Source organism: Equus quagga, chromosome 17 (genome assembly GCF_021613505.1).
Source record: "Equus quagga isolate Etosha38 chromosome 17, UCLA_HA_Equagga_1.0, whole genome shotgun sequence".
In the NCBI taxonomy this organism is placed as follows: domain Eukaryota; kingdom Metazoa; phylum Chordata; class Mammalia; order Perissodactyla; family Equidae; genus Equus; species Equus quagga.
The window spans coordinates 904732-916820 of record NC_060283.1 but is presented as its reverse complement, the minus strand read 5'-3'; the positions used below and the strand labels follow the sequence as shown (position 1 = coordinate 916820).

Genomic DNA, 12089 nt, shown 5'->3' with positions numbered 1-12089 from the left:
TGGCACTCTGTCCATGCCACACGTGGGCCCCTGCAGCCTCCTAGCACTATGCCCTGTCCTGTGAGTGGCTGCTGGGGGTGGGTCAGGGTCTCCTTGTCTGAGTCCCCTGGTCTGGCTGTGGGGGGGTTATCTCCCCGGGCTGTGGGGACGTGGGCCCTGGGGTCTCCCCTCCTCTCCTCCAGGATGCCCTCTGCTGGCTCAGCTCTTTGGAAGGTCTTGGAAAGTGGTAAAATTTCTGCCTTATAAGGATTCGGGTCTCCACGGGTTCCAGTTTCCCCAGGGGGTCCTAGAGGCCGAGAGCCTGGGTGGGGTGCCTGGTCTGTGGGAAGGCCCCACCCAGGCCTGACCTCTCACTGGGAACTGAGGAAGTGAGCCAGGGTGGAACAGGGGTCTGGCTCATGGGTCTGGGCCAGTTCTGTACAGGACCCGGATAACCCCGATGAGGAGGGAGCTTCCTCTTCAAAGCGGTCAGGCTTCATAAAGTTCAGCTCAGCAGGGCCACCTGCTCTCCAGACAGACTCAATGGGGGTCCGGCTGGCCAAGGCCCCTGCAGTGATCTGTGGGGTGGGCCCACTGGGGCCGTCCGCTGCCTCCATCCGGCTGGGAGAGACCCGTGGTGGCAAGGGTTAAAGGCCCTAGTTGGGCATTGAGGGATCGGATTAGAGACTGGGCCCCGCGGTCATCTGGTGCCACCGGGTGGAGGCGGGCCGTCGTTTTTCTCGAGGCCTTAGTCTCCCCCTCTGTAAGGAAAGGGTGGCTCTGGACAGCCGGGTGATGTGCACAGGCCCTCAGAGCTCCGGACACAGACCGGCCCCCAATGCCCGCAGCAAGCTGCTCCAGAACACCGGCTGGGAAGGGTCTTGGGGCCCCGGCTGGACAGGGCGGCGAGAGGCCGGGTGCGACGAGGGACGCGAACCCACGGACCCCAGCGCGCGCCCGCCCGAGCGCCGGCCTGCAGGGGGCGCCCCCCGCAGCCCTTTACGTGCCCGCCTTCGACGTGCTCGTCCCCGCGCCGCGGCCGCGCGCCCGCTGCCTCCCGCGCCCCCCGCCCCGGCCGCCGTCCCTCGCCGCGCGGCCCGGCGTGCGCGTGCGTGCGTCTGAGAGCGTGCGTACGTGCGCGCGCGTGGCGGCGGCCCCGAAAGCGGCGCTGGGAGCCTGAGGCGGCTCCTCGGGCGGCGGCTGCTTCTCCGCGCTCCTCCTCCTCCTCTTCCCGGGCCCGCCAGCGCAGGCGCTCCCCGGGGCCAAGATGCCGGCCGTGTCGAAGGGGGACGGGATGCGGGGCCTGGCGGTCTTCATCTCGGACATCCGCAACTGTGAGTGGCCGGGGCGCCGGACCGGCCTGCGGGGGGCGGGGGCCGGGCGTGCAGGGGCCGGGGTGCGGGTCGAGGGTCCCAGGGTGCGGGCCTGGCGGGCCTGGCGGGGTGCGGGGCGAGCAGGGTGCGGGCCTGGCGGGTCTGGCTGGGTGTGGGTCGGGGGTCTCGGGTGCGGACCTGGCGGGCGGGGCAGGGTGCAGGTCGGGGTGCGGGTCGGAGGACCCAGGGTGCAAACCTGGCGGGCCGGGCAGGGGTGCGGGGCGGGGGCCGGGGGTGCGGGGCGAGCGGGGTGCGGGGTGGGGGTCCCAGAGTGCGGACCTGGCGGGCCGGGCGGGCGCGGGGCGGGGGCCAGGGCTGTGGGGTCCGGGGTGCGGGGGGCGGGTCGGGGGTCCCAGGGGGCGGGCCTGGCGGGCGGGGAGCGGGCTGAGGCCCATGCAGTGGGGGCGGGGGCGCGGGGCGGCGGCGCCGCCGAGGGGTTTCCAGCGGAGACGCCCCTCCCCAGCATGATGTCATCTCGGGCAGTCTCCGTATTTCTAGTAATGGAGCATTTAACCCAGGCTTCTCCGGAGCAGCGTGGGTTTTCACTCGGGCAGTGGGAATGGCGAAACCGGGTCCTGCCGGGCAAGCAGCCTGGACCGGGGTTCTGGCTGTTTATTGTGCTCTGATTAAAGTGACTCATTCATTGCCCGAGGGGATCGGGACACCGGGGCAGTGGGGCGTGGGATGGCTTCGGGGGAAGCGCCGTGCCTGCCGTCTGGAATCAGGGACAGCGTTCTCAACGGCATGCGTGTCCCCCCCAGAGTGGAAAAATCCACACTAAACGGTGTAGCGGGCCAGGAGGTGCACGGTTGGCCCGCCAATAAATCTGGCTTTGGTGTACAGAAAACTCCTGTTGGTTTTCAGAGAATGTCCCTTTTATTTAATTAAAAAAAAAACCCCTACAAAGCCAGTTTTCTGTCTGGTGTGTCTTATTTTTTCCTTGTTATCTCCCGAATCCTTGGCTCTGATGTCTCCTGCCTTAGGTCTGATGTCTATCACCTCACCTCCTGGTAAATGCTATTTGCTGAGGCTTCCCTTGAACTCCTCACCTTCTTGGACTGGGGTGGAGAACCCTGACTGTGGAAGGTTAAGACCCTCTGTCCTTTCCTTACTCTGCAAGAAATCAGTGTAGAAAGACACCGTCAGATCAGTCCTATTACAAGTAGGCCAGTATTCTCTTTTTTCTCTTCCTTTACTATGTAATGTTTTCAAGACAATAATTTTTATAATCATAATGCATCTTGTAAGCCAGATGTGTGTGTGCTGCTACTTCAGGGGACCCCTTGTGCAAAGGCCTTAAATTAGCTATGACGTCTTTCCTTCCCTTTGGAAGAAAATTGCATTGGGCAGGGCATTGAGGCTGAAACCCATTTTCTCAGACAACTGATCACCCACATATTAGACTCGTGTTCTGTGCTAGGTCTGCATTTGACTGGAAAGGGCCTGCCACTTAATGAGGACTCCGCAGACACTTGTTGACTGACTGTATAGGTCAGATTTTCTCCACCCCCGCACTACTGACATTTGGGTCTGATGGTTCTTTGTTGTGTGGAGCTGTCCTGTGGTTAGCAGCATCCCTGGCCTCTACCCCCTAGATGCCTCAGTTATGACAACCAAAAGTGTTCCCAGACGTTGCTGTGTGGGGCAAAATTGCTCCCAGTTCAGAGTCACTGGTGTAGATCAATGAACAAGACAATCGCCTAATCCTTCTTAGGGGGCCAGGTCTCTGTTTAATACGGCCCGTTCCTCAGAAACACCTTTCCAGCCTCATCCATCTGGTTCCCCTCTCGTAGGTCAGCACTCTGCCTCTTCAGAGCAGTGTCGTCAGTTTGTGGTGCTCTGCCCCCACTACACTGTAAGCGCTACAAGGTGGGGACCACGTCTGTCTTGCATGTCACTCCTCCCCTGCTCACACAGTATCTGGCACGAGACACATGCCAAGTGAATGAGCAGAAGAGTGAGCCAGAGAAGACTTCACCTAGGAGATGATTCTCGGGCAGATTTTGTGTAAAGGGCACTGCAGGCAGAGAACCAAGATGGTGCGTGGAACAGCAGAGAATTAACACGCTGAACAAGTGTGGGCCGGTGGCTAGAGGTGGGATTGGAAAGTGAACCCCAGCCAGAGCTGGTCTGAGCTTGACCCCTATGTGGCAGGGAGAGGTGTCCCTGCTTCCCCTTTCCCTGCCCATCCCTGATTTTGTGTGCTTACTGTTTTCTTGTGACGGTGACTGATGGAGCCAGGCTCTGGAGAGACCACTGAGCTGGCAGCAAGGGGTTGGACTCCGATAGTCTCTTATCAGCTCCGTGACCGAAGCCGCTGGGCGCTGAGCCTCAGTTTCCTCAACTGACAGAGAAGGGTGGATTTTGAGCTAAAGTCTGTTTGAGCTCTAAAATTGCAGCTCCCGTTTACCTTTCTGAACTAGTTTCTTAAATTTTCCCCTTTAAGACCTTTAAGAGCATGCTCTGTATCTATTTGCACTTCAGTTAGGAATCCGTTCCCAGCTGACTGGCTGGGAAGGTTACTCCTCTTAGCACAGGCAGCAGTGAATATGCTCCAGGATTTGAAAAGGTTCCTGTGCCATGCCTTTCTGCCTAAGCCTGTAGCTTTTGCGGCTCAGGTAGTGAACTAATTCAGTGCTTCATAGAATTAACTTGATCCTTTCTGATTAACTTCAGCCCAGGGGCCACTGAATTCTGCTAATGTGAGTTCAGTGTGTAGGAGTTAGTGAACTGTTTCTCTCTTTTTTAATTGGCAATAAAAAATTCTAATCCTTTTATTTAGTCCCAGTTTTAAAATAATTCTTTATTTCAAAATAAATATAGTTTCATAGGAAGTTGCAAAGAAAGGGACAGGAAGGTCCCAGCAGCCTTCACCCCGCCTCCTCTAAGGTGGACATCTGGCATAACAGTATGCTTTCAACACCAGGAAACTGACATTGGTCCAGTCCACTGGGCATATTCACACTGCACCAGTTTTACGTGCACTGATGTGTGTGCGTAGGTCTATGTATTTTTATCACGTGTAGCTTCGTGTAACCCCCACCTCAGTCAAGACCCAGAACTCTTCCTCATCCCCCAGCCCACTTGTGCTACCCTGGACAGCCAAACCTGCTTCCCCCAACCACTAATCTGTTCTCCATCTGTTCTCCATCTGCGTAACATCTCAAGGATGTTGTGTGAATGGAATTGAATACAGTAGTCCCTCCTTTTATGCGGGGGATACATTCCAAAATCCCTCGTAGATGCCTGAAACCGCAGATAGTACCGAACCCTACATATACACTGTTTTTTTGATACATATATAACTGTGATAATGTTTAATTTATAAATTAGGCACAGTAAGAGATTAACAACAATAATATTAAAATAGAACAATTATAACAACATACTGTGATAAAAGATACTGTAGATCTTAGTAAACCTCAGCATCTGATTTTCTTTCTTTCCTTATTAAGTGGAGAACTTTCACCTTTTCACCTAAAGGAAGCACTTTACGGCTTCTCTTTGGCATATCTGAATTGCCGCTATCACTACTTTTGTGCTTTTACCGTGATACCATGACAGCCTGATAAGTGAGACAGCCACTGAGTGACTGATGGGCAGGTAGTGTACACAACATGGGTCTGCTGGACAAGGGGGTGATTCAGAAGGGTGTGCAATTTAAAATTTACGAATTGTTTATTGCTGGAATTTCCCATTTAATGTTTGTGGACCACGGTTGACCGCAGGTATCTGAAATGTTGGAAAGTGAAACTGTGGACAAGTGGGGACTACTGTAGTATGTGACCTCTTGAGATTGGTTTCCCCCTCAGCACAATCCCCTTGACTTCTGTCTAGGCTATTACATTTATTGACATTATATTCAAACATTTTATTCAAAGAAAATGAAAGAACTGCAGAAATTGGAAAAATAATAGTTATTTGCTATTTATTCGGTTATTTTGGAACTTTTGTTTGCTTTTACACATGTGGTTATCAGTGAAGGAGAGTCATGTATAAGCCTAATTAACAGGTCCTTATGTACTGCCATTGACGTGTCAACGCTAGAATATTGTTGAGAATATAAAACAACTGCCGAAAATGTTGTCAGACTCAGAACTGACAGCAGAATAATCAGGACTGCTCTGAAAGGAGAGAAGAAATAGGTCGTTATTCTTGTGAGACCAGCCATGTTACCAGTGGGCAGGAAATTGCCATTTATTCTTCATGCGCTCATAGTGGGCACTGGGGCTTTGCAGGTGCATCAAGACACATCCGTGGTGCTTGGAGGCATTTTATTTAATCCTTCCAGGCCTCACTCAAAAGAGGGGAACTAAGTGGAGAGATATAATTAGCCCTTTGGCAAAAGTCAAATTTCCGACGTTCTTGGAGAAAGCATGCAGTTTTTCTGCAGGCGCATTGATAAACTTGTGGAGTAATTGTCAGTGCTCTGCTCATTGTGGTTCTCACAAAACTTGGTTCCTTCTTGTTGAAATTGGGCGTGTCTTTGAATTATATTTTAGCATGACTAAAGATTAAAAAATTTTATTTGTTCATAAAATTCCATTTGTTGTGAGTCATAAATTGGATAAGGAGAAACTGAATGTAAAAATTTAAATTCAGCTTAAACTTCAGTATAAAAATTAAACATAAAGTTGGTACTTGATTTTCCTGTGTAGTAATAAAGATCGGAATCAGAGTTTGTCAGTCTATTTTTTAACTTTAAAGATTCTCAAAAAAATTTAAGGTTCATTTTAGTCTTGACTCTAGATTTTTAAAATGCTGACTTTTTGGAAAAGAATGCTCTTCTTGCGTATTTCTTTTGCACCCTTATGCATAATTTATATTGCTTAGAACCTGATTTAGGGTACGTGATGGAGGGTTAGAGGAGGGGCGAGCCACCAAGCTGCAGGAAGAAGGAAGTTTGGTCCAGGTTGAATTTTTCTGCCAATGTTGGGTTGCTCCTTCTAGGAAATACTGACGTATTCTTCCCGTGTCTTCCTTCTGCCTCCTCTGAAGCTGGGGGATCACTCTGTTTCTTTTATGACAAGTTGGAATGTCCTGGTGATAAGTGTATTCTCATGCCAGATACTCAACGTTACTTCTCTTTCTTCTTAAAAAGTGATTTTCACTCTGTTGTTTTTGGCACCAGTACGTGTCAGGATTTTGTAGTCGCAGAGTTATTGGAAAGGCTGTATTTGTGGGATTAAATGGCATTTCCTTGGCTTTTAAAAAATCAAGTAGAGTCAGCCCAGAGGGAAAGATTTGAGTGTGATAAAGGAAAGGGTATTTTGCACTAATAAGAATAGAGAGAGTGACTCTGGTGTGAGCTCCTGAGCAGGAGGGGCTCTGAGTTCCTCGGAATTCCACCTGTTTGTTTTGCAGGTTCTTGGGCATGAAGCTGCCCTCCCTTAGCTTAAATTTCAAAACTTATAAGGCTCCAAAAACTAAGAGTATTTTTTGGAGTCTGTGGTAAACTCGGTTGGCAAAGACGCTGACCCTGCACTACCATGAGGCTCTGTAGCGTCTCTGTCCTGGTGTGGGTGTTGAAGAGTGTGTGCTGCAGGACGCTGATGTGGGGGACCTACGGCCGTGTACAGTCCTTCCTCCTGAAGTCTGAGCAGTTCGGAATTCTGGCACAAATTGGGCCTCAGGTTTTGGATAAGGGATAGTGTCTGGGCCTGTTATTTGAAATGCTGTGTGGGGTTCAGAGAAATGGCACATGTGGTCCCTGCCCCCGTAAGGAGCTTGCAGACAAATCAAATGCAGTGTGTTCATCTTTATTGAGCACCTTCTGTATTCAGGACTTCTGAATACAAATGAAGGGAATAGGAGGACATCATGGATCCCTTCCCTAATGGGGTTCTCAGACTTTGGAATGCTTCGTGTCTGCCGTGGCCTTGTCAAGCATTCTTCTTCTGTTAAAGTGTGTCTGGTGCACCCTCCACCCTCCCTGCCCTCATGCAGTGTGATGAAATGGATGTAGGATACGTAGGAATGGCCCCCTCCTCACCTGCCCCCTCAGTTTGGTCAGCACAGAGTCTGACCTGACTGAAGCAGCACAGAGGTTTGAGATTGAAACCACACGTTTGAGAGTTAGAAAGTTGATGGCTTCTGTCAGCTTGCGGTGCTGTATGGAATAAGTTAAGTAACTTTGCACCCAGTTGAAAAAAAAATAAATTGAATGATACTCAGAACAGAAATGAACAATTTTCACTAGGGCATGTGATTTCTAAGATTTAGATTACAAAACAGTATTTACTGAATCTGGCATTTGCCGTCTTCAAAATCTTCCTGACTTTGGTATGAAAGTTGACTTTGTTGAAATGTCATGAAAAGCAGTATGTGCTGTTGTATTGTGAGAAGAATTTCAGGGTGGATAGCTTCAAATGGGTGTTCCCACTGGAGGTGGGAGCTGAGGCTGTGTGATAAGATTAGCTCTTGCCCTCTTTGGTACAGAGAGGGCTGAAAGGGTTTGGCCAAGATGCACAGAATAAATAGCATGCAAGGAGGAAGCAGCCCTGTTTTAAAATAGTGCCCTGGAGACAGAGTTGGGAAGAGGACCAAGAAGAGTGTGGGGACGGTGAGATGCACGGTGCCAGAAAGGGAGAGACGAGCCTCAGCCTTGTCCACAGTGTTGCCGTTGCCCATAAGATACAGCTTAAACTTGTAGCCACACTCTGGTCCCTGCCTGCCTTCAGACAGCACTTCCTGCCAACTCTTCATGCTTTTTCCTTCAACATTGTGGGCAGGGAGGAGTTAGGCCGGGGCCCGCATTCAGCTAATAACGAGAGTGTGGGAAGTGGGGTCATAGAGACTTCTGTGGGAGTTGGGGAGCCACCAGATGGGAAGGCGGGAGGTGGACAGGATGCAGGCATGGGGCTAGTGGTCTGGCCCTTGGAGTTTGCTGTCTGTGCTGCAGAATTTGAAGGGCAGTGATGTGCACACATCTGCCCTGTACCCCAGAAGGAGAGCAAAGTCTTGTGACGAGGCTGAGACCCTCTTCTTTCACTAGGTTCTGGCCCCCGAAGCTCCTGTTGCCTGCTGTTGCCTCAGGAAACAGGACGTTGAGCGGCTGACTCTGCTGGATGTGTTCATTTAGGAAAAAAAACTTATGGGCAGTGGTTTGGGTCAGATCCTGATTCTGTTCCCTTTCCTTTCTCACATGGTAAATTGTGGCCCTGTAGAGCCTGGATTCTTCGTTTTTGCCTGAAATTTAAACCAGTGAGAGTTGTGGTAGTTTTGCACTCATCCTTCTCCTTGCATCCAGGATGTTCCCACCTACCTTAGGATTTGGCGTCTGTCTACAGGATTGCTTAAAAGTGTGGAGACTGGAATACAAATTGGGTTGCCTGGTTTTTGTTTTGCATTATAAGGTGTTTTTCTTAGCTTTAAAATCCCTTCTGATGGTAACACAAGGGTGTGACGAGGCTTGGTCACTTAGCGTACCTAGTGCACTTGGAGCTCCTTAGGGTGGGTGGTGCTGGGCTGGGATTTATGTTTCGCTTTTTCTGTGGCCAGCCTTCCTTCATGTGATGTGGTTGAGAGAGCAGTTACTGTGCTTCTATTACAGTTTAAAAAGCATTGAGAAAAGGCAATAAATTGATGTTGAATAGTCTTTTGAAACAGTCAATTAAAAAAATACAGCAAGAAACCGAGTATTTTGGAACACTTTTGGATTGCATTTATTGCTATTGAAAAATACAGTTCTGTAGCGTGTTTTTTTGTTATGTGCAGTACAATCCGATCAGAGCCTTATTTTGAACGCTTTGTGCCTATGAGAATTGGAGTCTTCTGTGATCGAGTTCATGCTGAATTGTGCCAGGGATACGGCGGAAACATGCCTCCATCCACGGTAGTCTTCCTTCCTCACAATCTCAGTTACTTCTTTTAATTAGCTTGCAGCTTCTGCTCTATTAATTCTCTGTTTCGGACTTTTGTTGCCTTATTATGTAACTACAATTTGATTGTCCTTGCACAGAGTAGCACACCCACCTTTCCTGAGTGCTGAGAATGTGGAGGAAGAGGAGGGTGGGACAGCGATTGAGGGTCTGTTGGTGCCAACTTGTTCAGTCCTCGAGGCCTGGCCTTTTTGTGATTGTCGTCCTCAGGATGGGGATGTGGGTCCCTTGCATGGATGCTGTTCACAGAAGGACAGGAGATGCTCTTCTCTTGGGTGGTGATGTCTGTTTGATGGGTATTCTCTAATGCAGCATTTGCTGTAGATCTAATTTAAATCTTATAATAAGTAGCCAAGAAAACATAGTTCTTCGTATTACTGTAAAGAGGAGAGAAATGAGATGGAGAGGGCAGAGGGTATATTAGCTTTCTATCGCTGCTGTAATAAAGTAACACAAATTTAGCAGCATAAGCCAGCACTCCTGTGTTATCTCATGTTCTGTGGGTCAGAAGCCGGGCACAGCCTGGCTCAGCAGGGTGCTCTGCCTGGAGTCTCACAAGCCCGAAATCAAGGTGTCAGCAGAACTATGGTCCCTTCTGGAGACTCTGGGGGTGGAGCTGCTTCCACTCAGTCCTTACAGTGTGGGAATGAGGCCCCTGTCTTTGCTGCCCATAGCTGGGGCCAGTCTCAGCTCCTAGGGCCAGCCCACATTCCTTCTCATGTGAGGCCCCTCCAGTGAATCCCTCTCGAGATCTAGAGCTCTCTGACTTCTCTGTCAGCCTCATATCCTGCCTCCAGGCAGGGACAGTTCTCTGCTTTTAAGGGCTCATGTGATGAGATTGGGCCCAGGTGCATGACCCAGGATAGGTCCCCTATCTTAATTACATCTGCAAAGTTCCTTTTGCCAGGGAAGGTAACTCCACAGGATCCTAGTATTAGGGTGTGGCTGTCTTTGGAGGGGCATTCTGGTATCACAGTGAGGTCAGGAAGGAACCTTTTGTTAAGGTTAATCCATTTGTTTAACAAATTTACTGAGTGCCTGTTTTGCACAGTGAGCACAACAGACAAGAGTACCCTCATGTAGCTTACGTAGTGAGGTAGACAGAAAATAAGTCTAATATATAGTGTGTTACATATTATATTAAGGGGAAAATAAATCAGGAAAAGGGAGTTACAATTTAGATAGTGCAGCTAGGGGTCAGGCGTGCCCTGAAGTGCTGGTGGATGGGAAGGGAGGCCAGTGTGGCTGGAGTAGGAGTTGGGGAGAGAGCCTGGGGCATCAGCGCTGGGTGGAGGGGGAGGGGTAGATGGCTGGGATCTTGTGGGCCAGTTATGAGAACTGACTTCATCCTGTGTGAAAATGAGGAGCCAGGGGAGGGTGAGCAGAGGAGGGATTTACCTTTGGGGAGAATTACTCCAACTGCTGTGTTGAGAAGAGGAGGGGAGGGGAAGCAGGCAGACCAGTTTGGAGGCTCTGAGCCAAGTGAGAAAGGTGAGGACTCCTGGGAGGGTGGGAGGTAGCAGATGTTTGTAGGCTGATGGGAAAGATAAAGAAGGGCTAGAGAGAAGGTGGAGGAGTGGAGAGAAGCAGAGGTGCAGGTGGAGGTGGGGCTGGTGATTGCCTGAGTGGCTCCTAGAGGAGGGGTCAGGCTCTCCAGCTACCAGTGAGGGGAGGGAGGAGGCATTGGAGGTGGAGGAGAAGCTGTGAGATGGCCGTTTAGAAGAACTGGAAGGGCCTCCCTGGCCTTCACATGTGGGGCCATCCCAGCAACTGGGCATATGGTTTTACCAGGTGTGCTCCGGTCTCCAGGCTTAGGTGCCAGTTGGCCAAGAATTAGATTCAGCAAGGAGGGGTTTTGCCAAGCAACTGCACAGATGGAGAAGGAGGGTCAGAGCTTGGTTTATGTGATAGAGTTGAAGCTGGCTAAGAGGGGGTGAGGACAAGGAGAGGGGGAGAGAGAGAGAGAGTAGATCCTTGGTCCTAGAGGGTGCCAGTGGTGTTCAGAGTTTGCTTACCTGATTGAGAGAGCTGAAAGGTTGGGGCTGTTGGGATGCCTGCAGTGAGGCATGGAGAGGGTGACTGTTAGAGTGACTGCTGTAGTGGGGACTAGATCATCTGAGGAGCCAAGGTCAGGGCCGTTAGGTGGGGTGGTCATGTGCACAGACATTCATTATCAAGGGTGGTGCTCCAAGCATGGTGGGGAGAGGGGTGGTGTTATAGTCAGTAATTGGGCAGATCTTCCCAATGTATTTGTTGTTATTTTCATGTCTAGTCTTGTCTTTAATTGAATGTTTTAGAAAAATAAAAAAAAATTAATGTCAAGAGCGTAGCATTCTGGATTGGTGAACACATGGAGATTTGGGGGGAGTGGCTTGCCTGGAGAGGGCATGGAAGCTCTGCATCCTTTCCCCATACCTTGCCCTTTGCACCTCTTCCAATCTGGTATTTCCTGAGTTACATCTGTAGGGGAGGAAGACATTTCCTCTACCCACTCTAGGTCCTTCTGGCTGGGCTATGAATTAAATTCACATGAGACAGAATAACAGGAGAAAATCAAACAAAGCTTTATAACATGTATACATGGGAGAAACCCTGGAAAACTGAGCAACTTGCCAAAATGGCAGAGGCTCCCATCTTAAATACCATCTTCAGCTAAAGATGGAGGAGGATGTTGGGGGTGGTGGTTTCGGGCTTCAAAGGGGAGGAAGGCAGTTCATGGAAGTGGAAAAGCAAATGTTTGATAAATAGAACTTTGATAATAGTGGGCTTAGCAAGGATCCTCCCAGTCTACCAGATACCCAGAGTTATCTATGCTGATGGCCTGTCCTGGGGACAGGCCTTTATTTAAAATTTTTTT

The 12089-nt window shown here is 50.1% G+C and overlaps 1 protein-coding gene across 3 annotated transcripts in view; it reads left to right on the top strand.

Annotated features, from left to right (window-relative positions):
• The first annotated feature begins 671 nt into the window (after nt 1-671).
• Nucleotides 672-12089, top strand: part of AP2A2 (adaptor related protein complex 2 subunit alpha 2) — a 96819-nt gene continuing 85401 nt past the window's right edge. Inside the window, exon 1 of one of the 3 annotated variants that reach the window (XM_046643285.1) lies at nt 672-1313. In XM_046643285.1, the coding sequence (XP_046499241.1) occupies nt 1247-1313 (67 nt within the window). In that variant the 5' untranslated portion in view covers nt 672-1246. The remainder of the gene's footprint in view (nt 1314-12089) is intronic. The other 2 variants (XM_046643286.1, XM_046643288.1) reach the window with 2 other exon arrangements.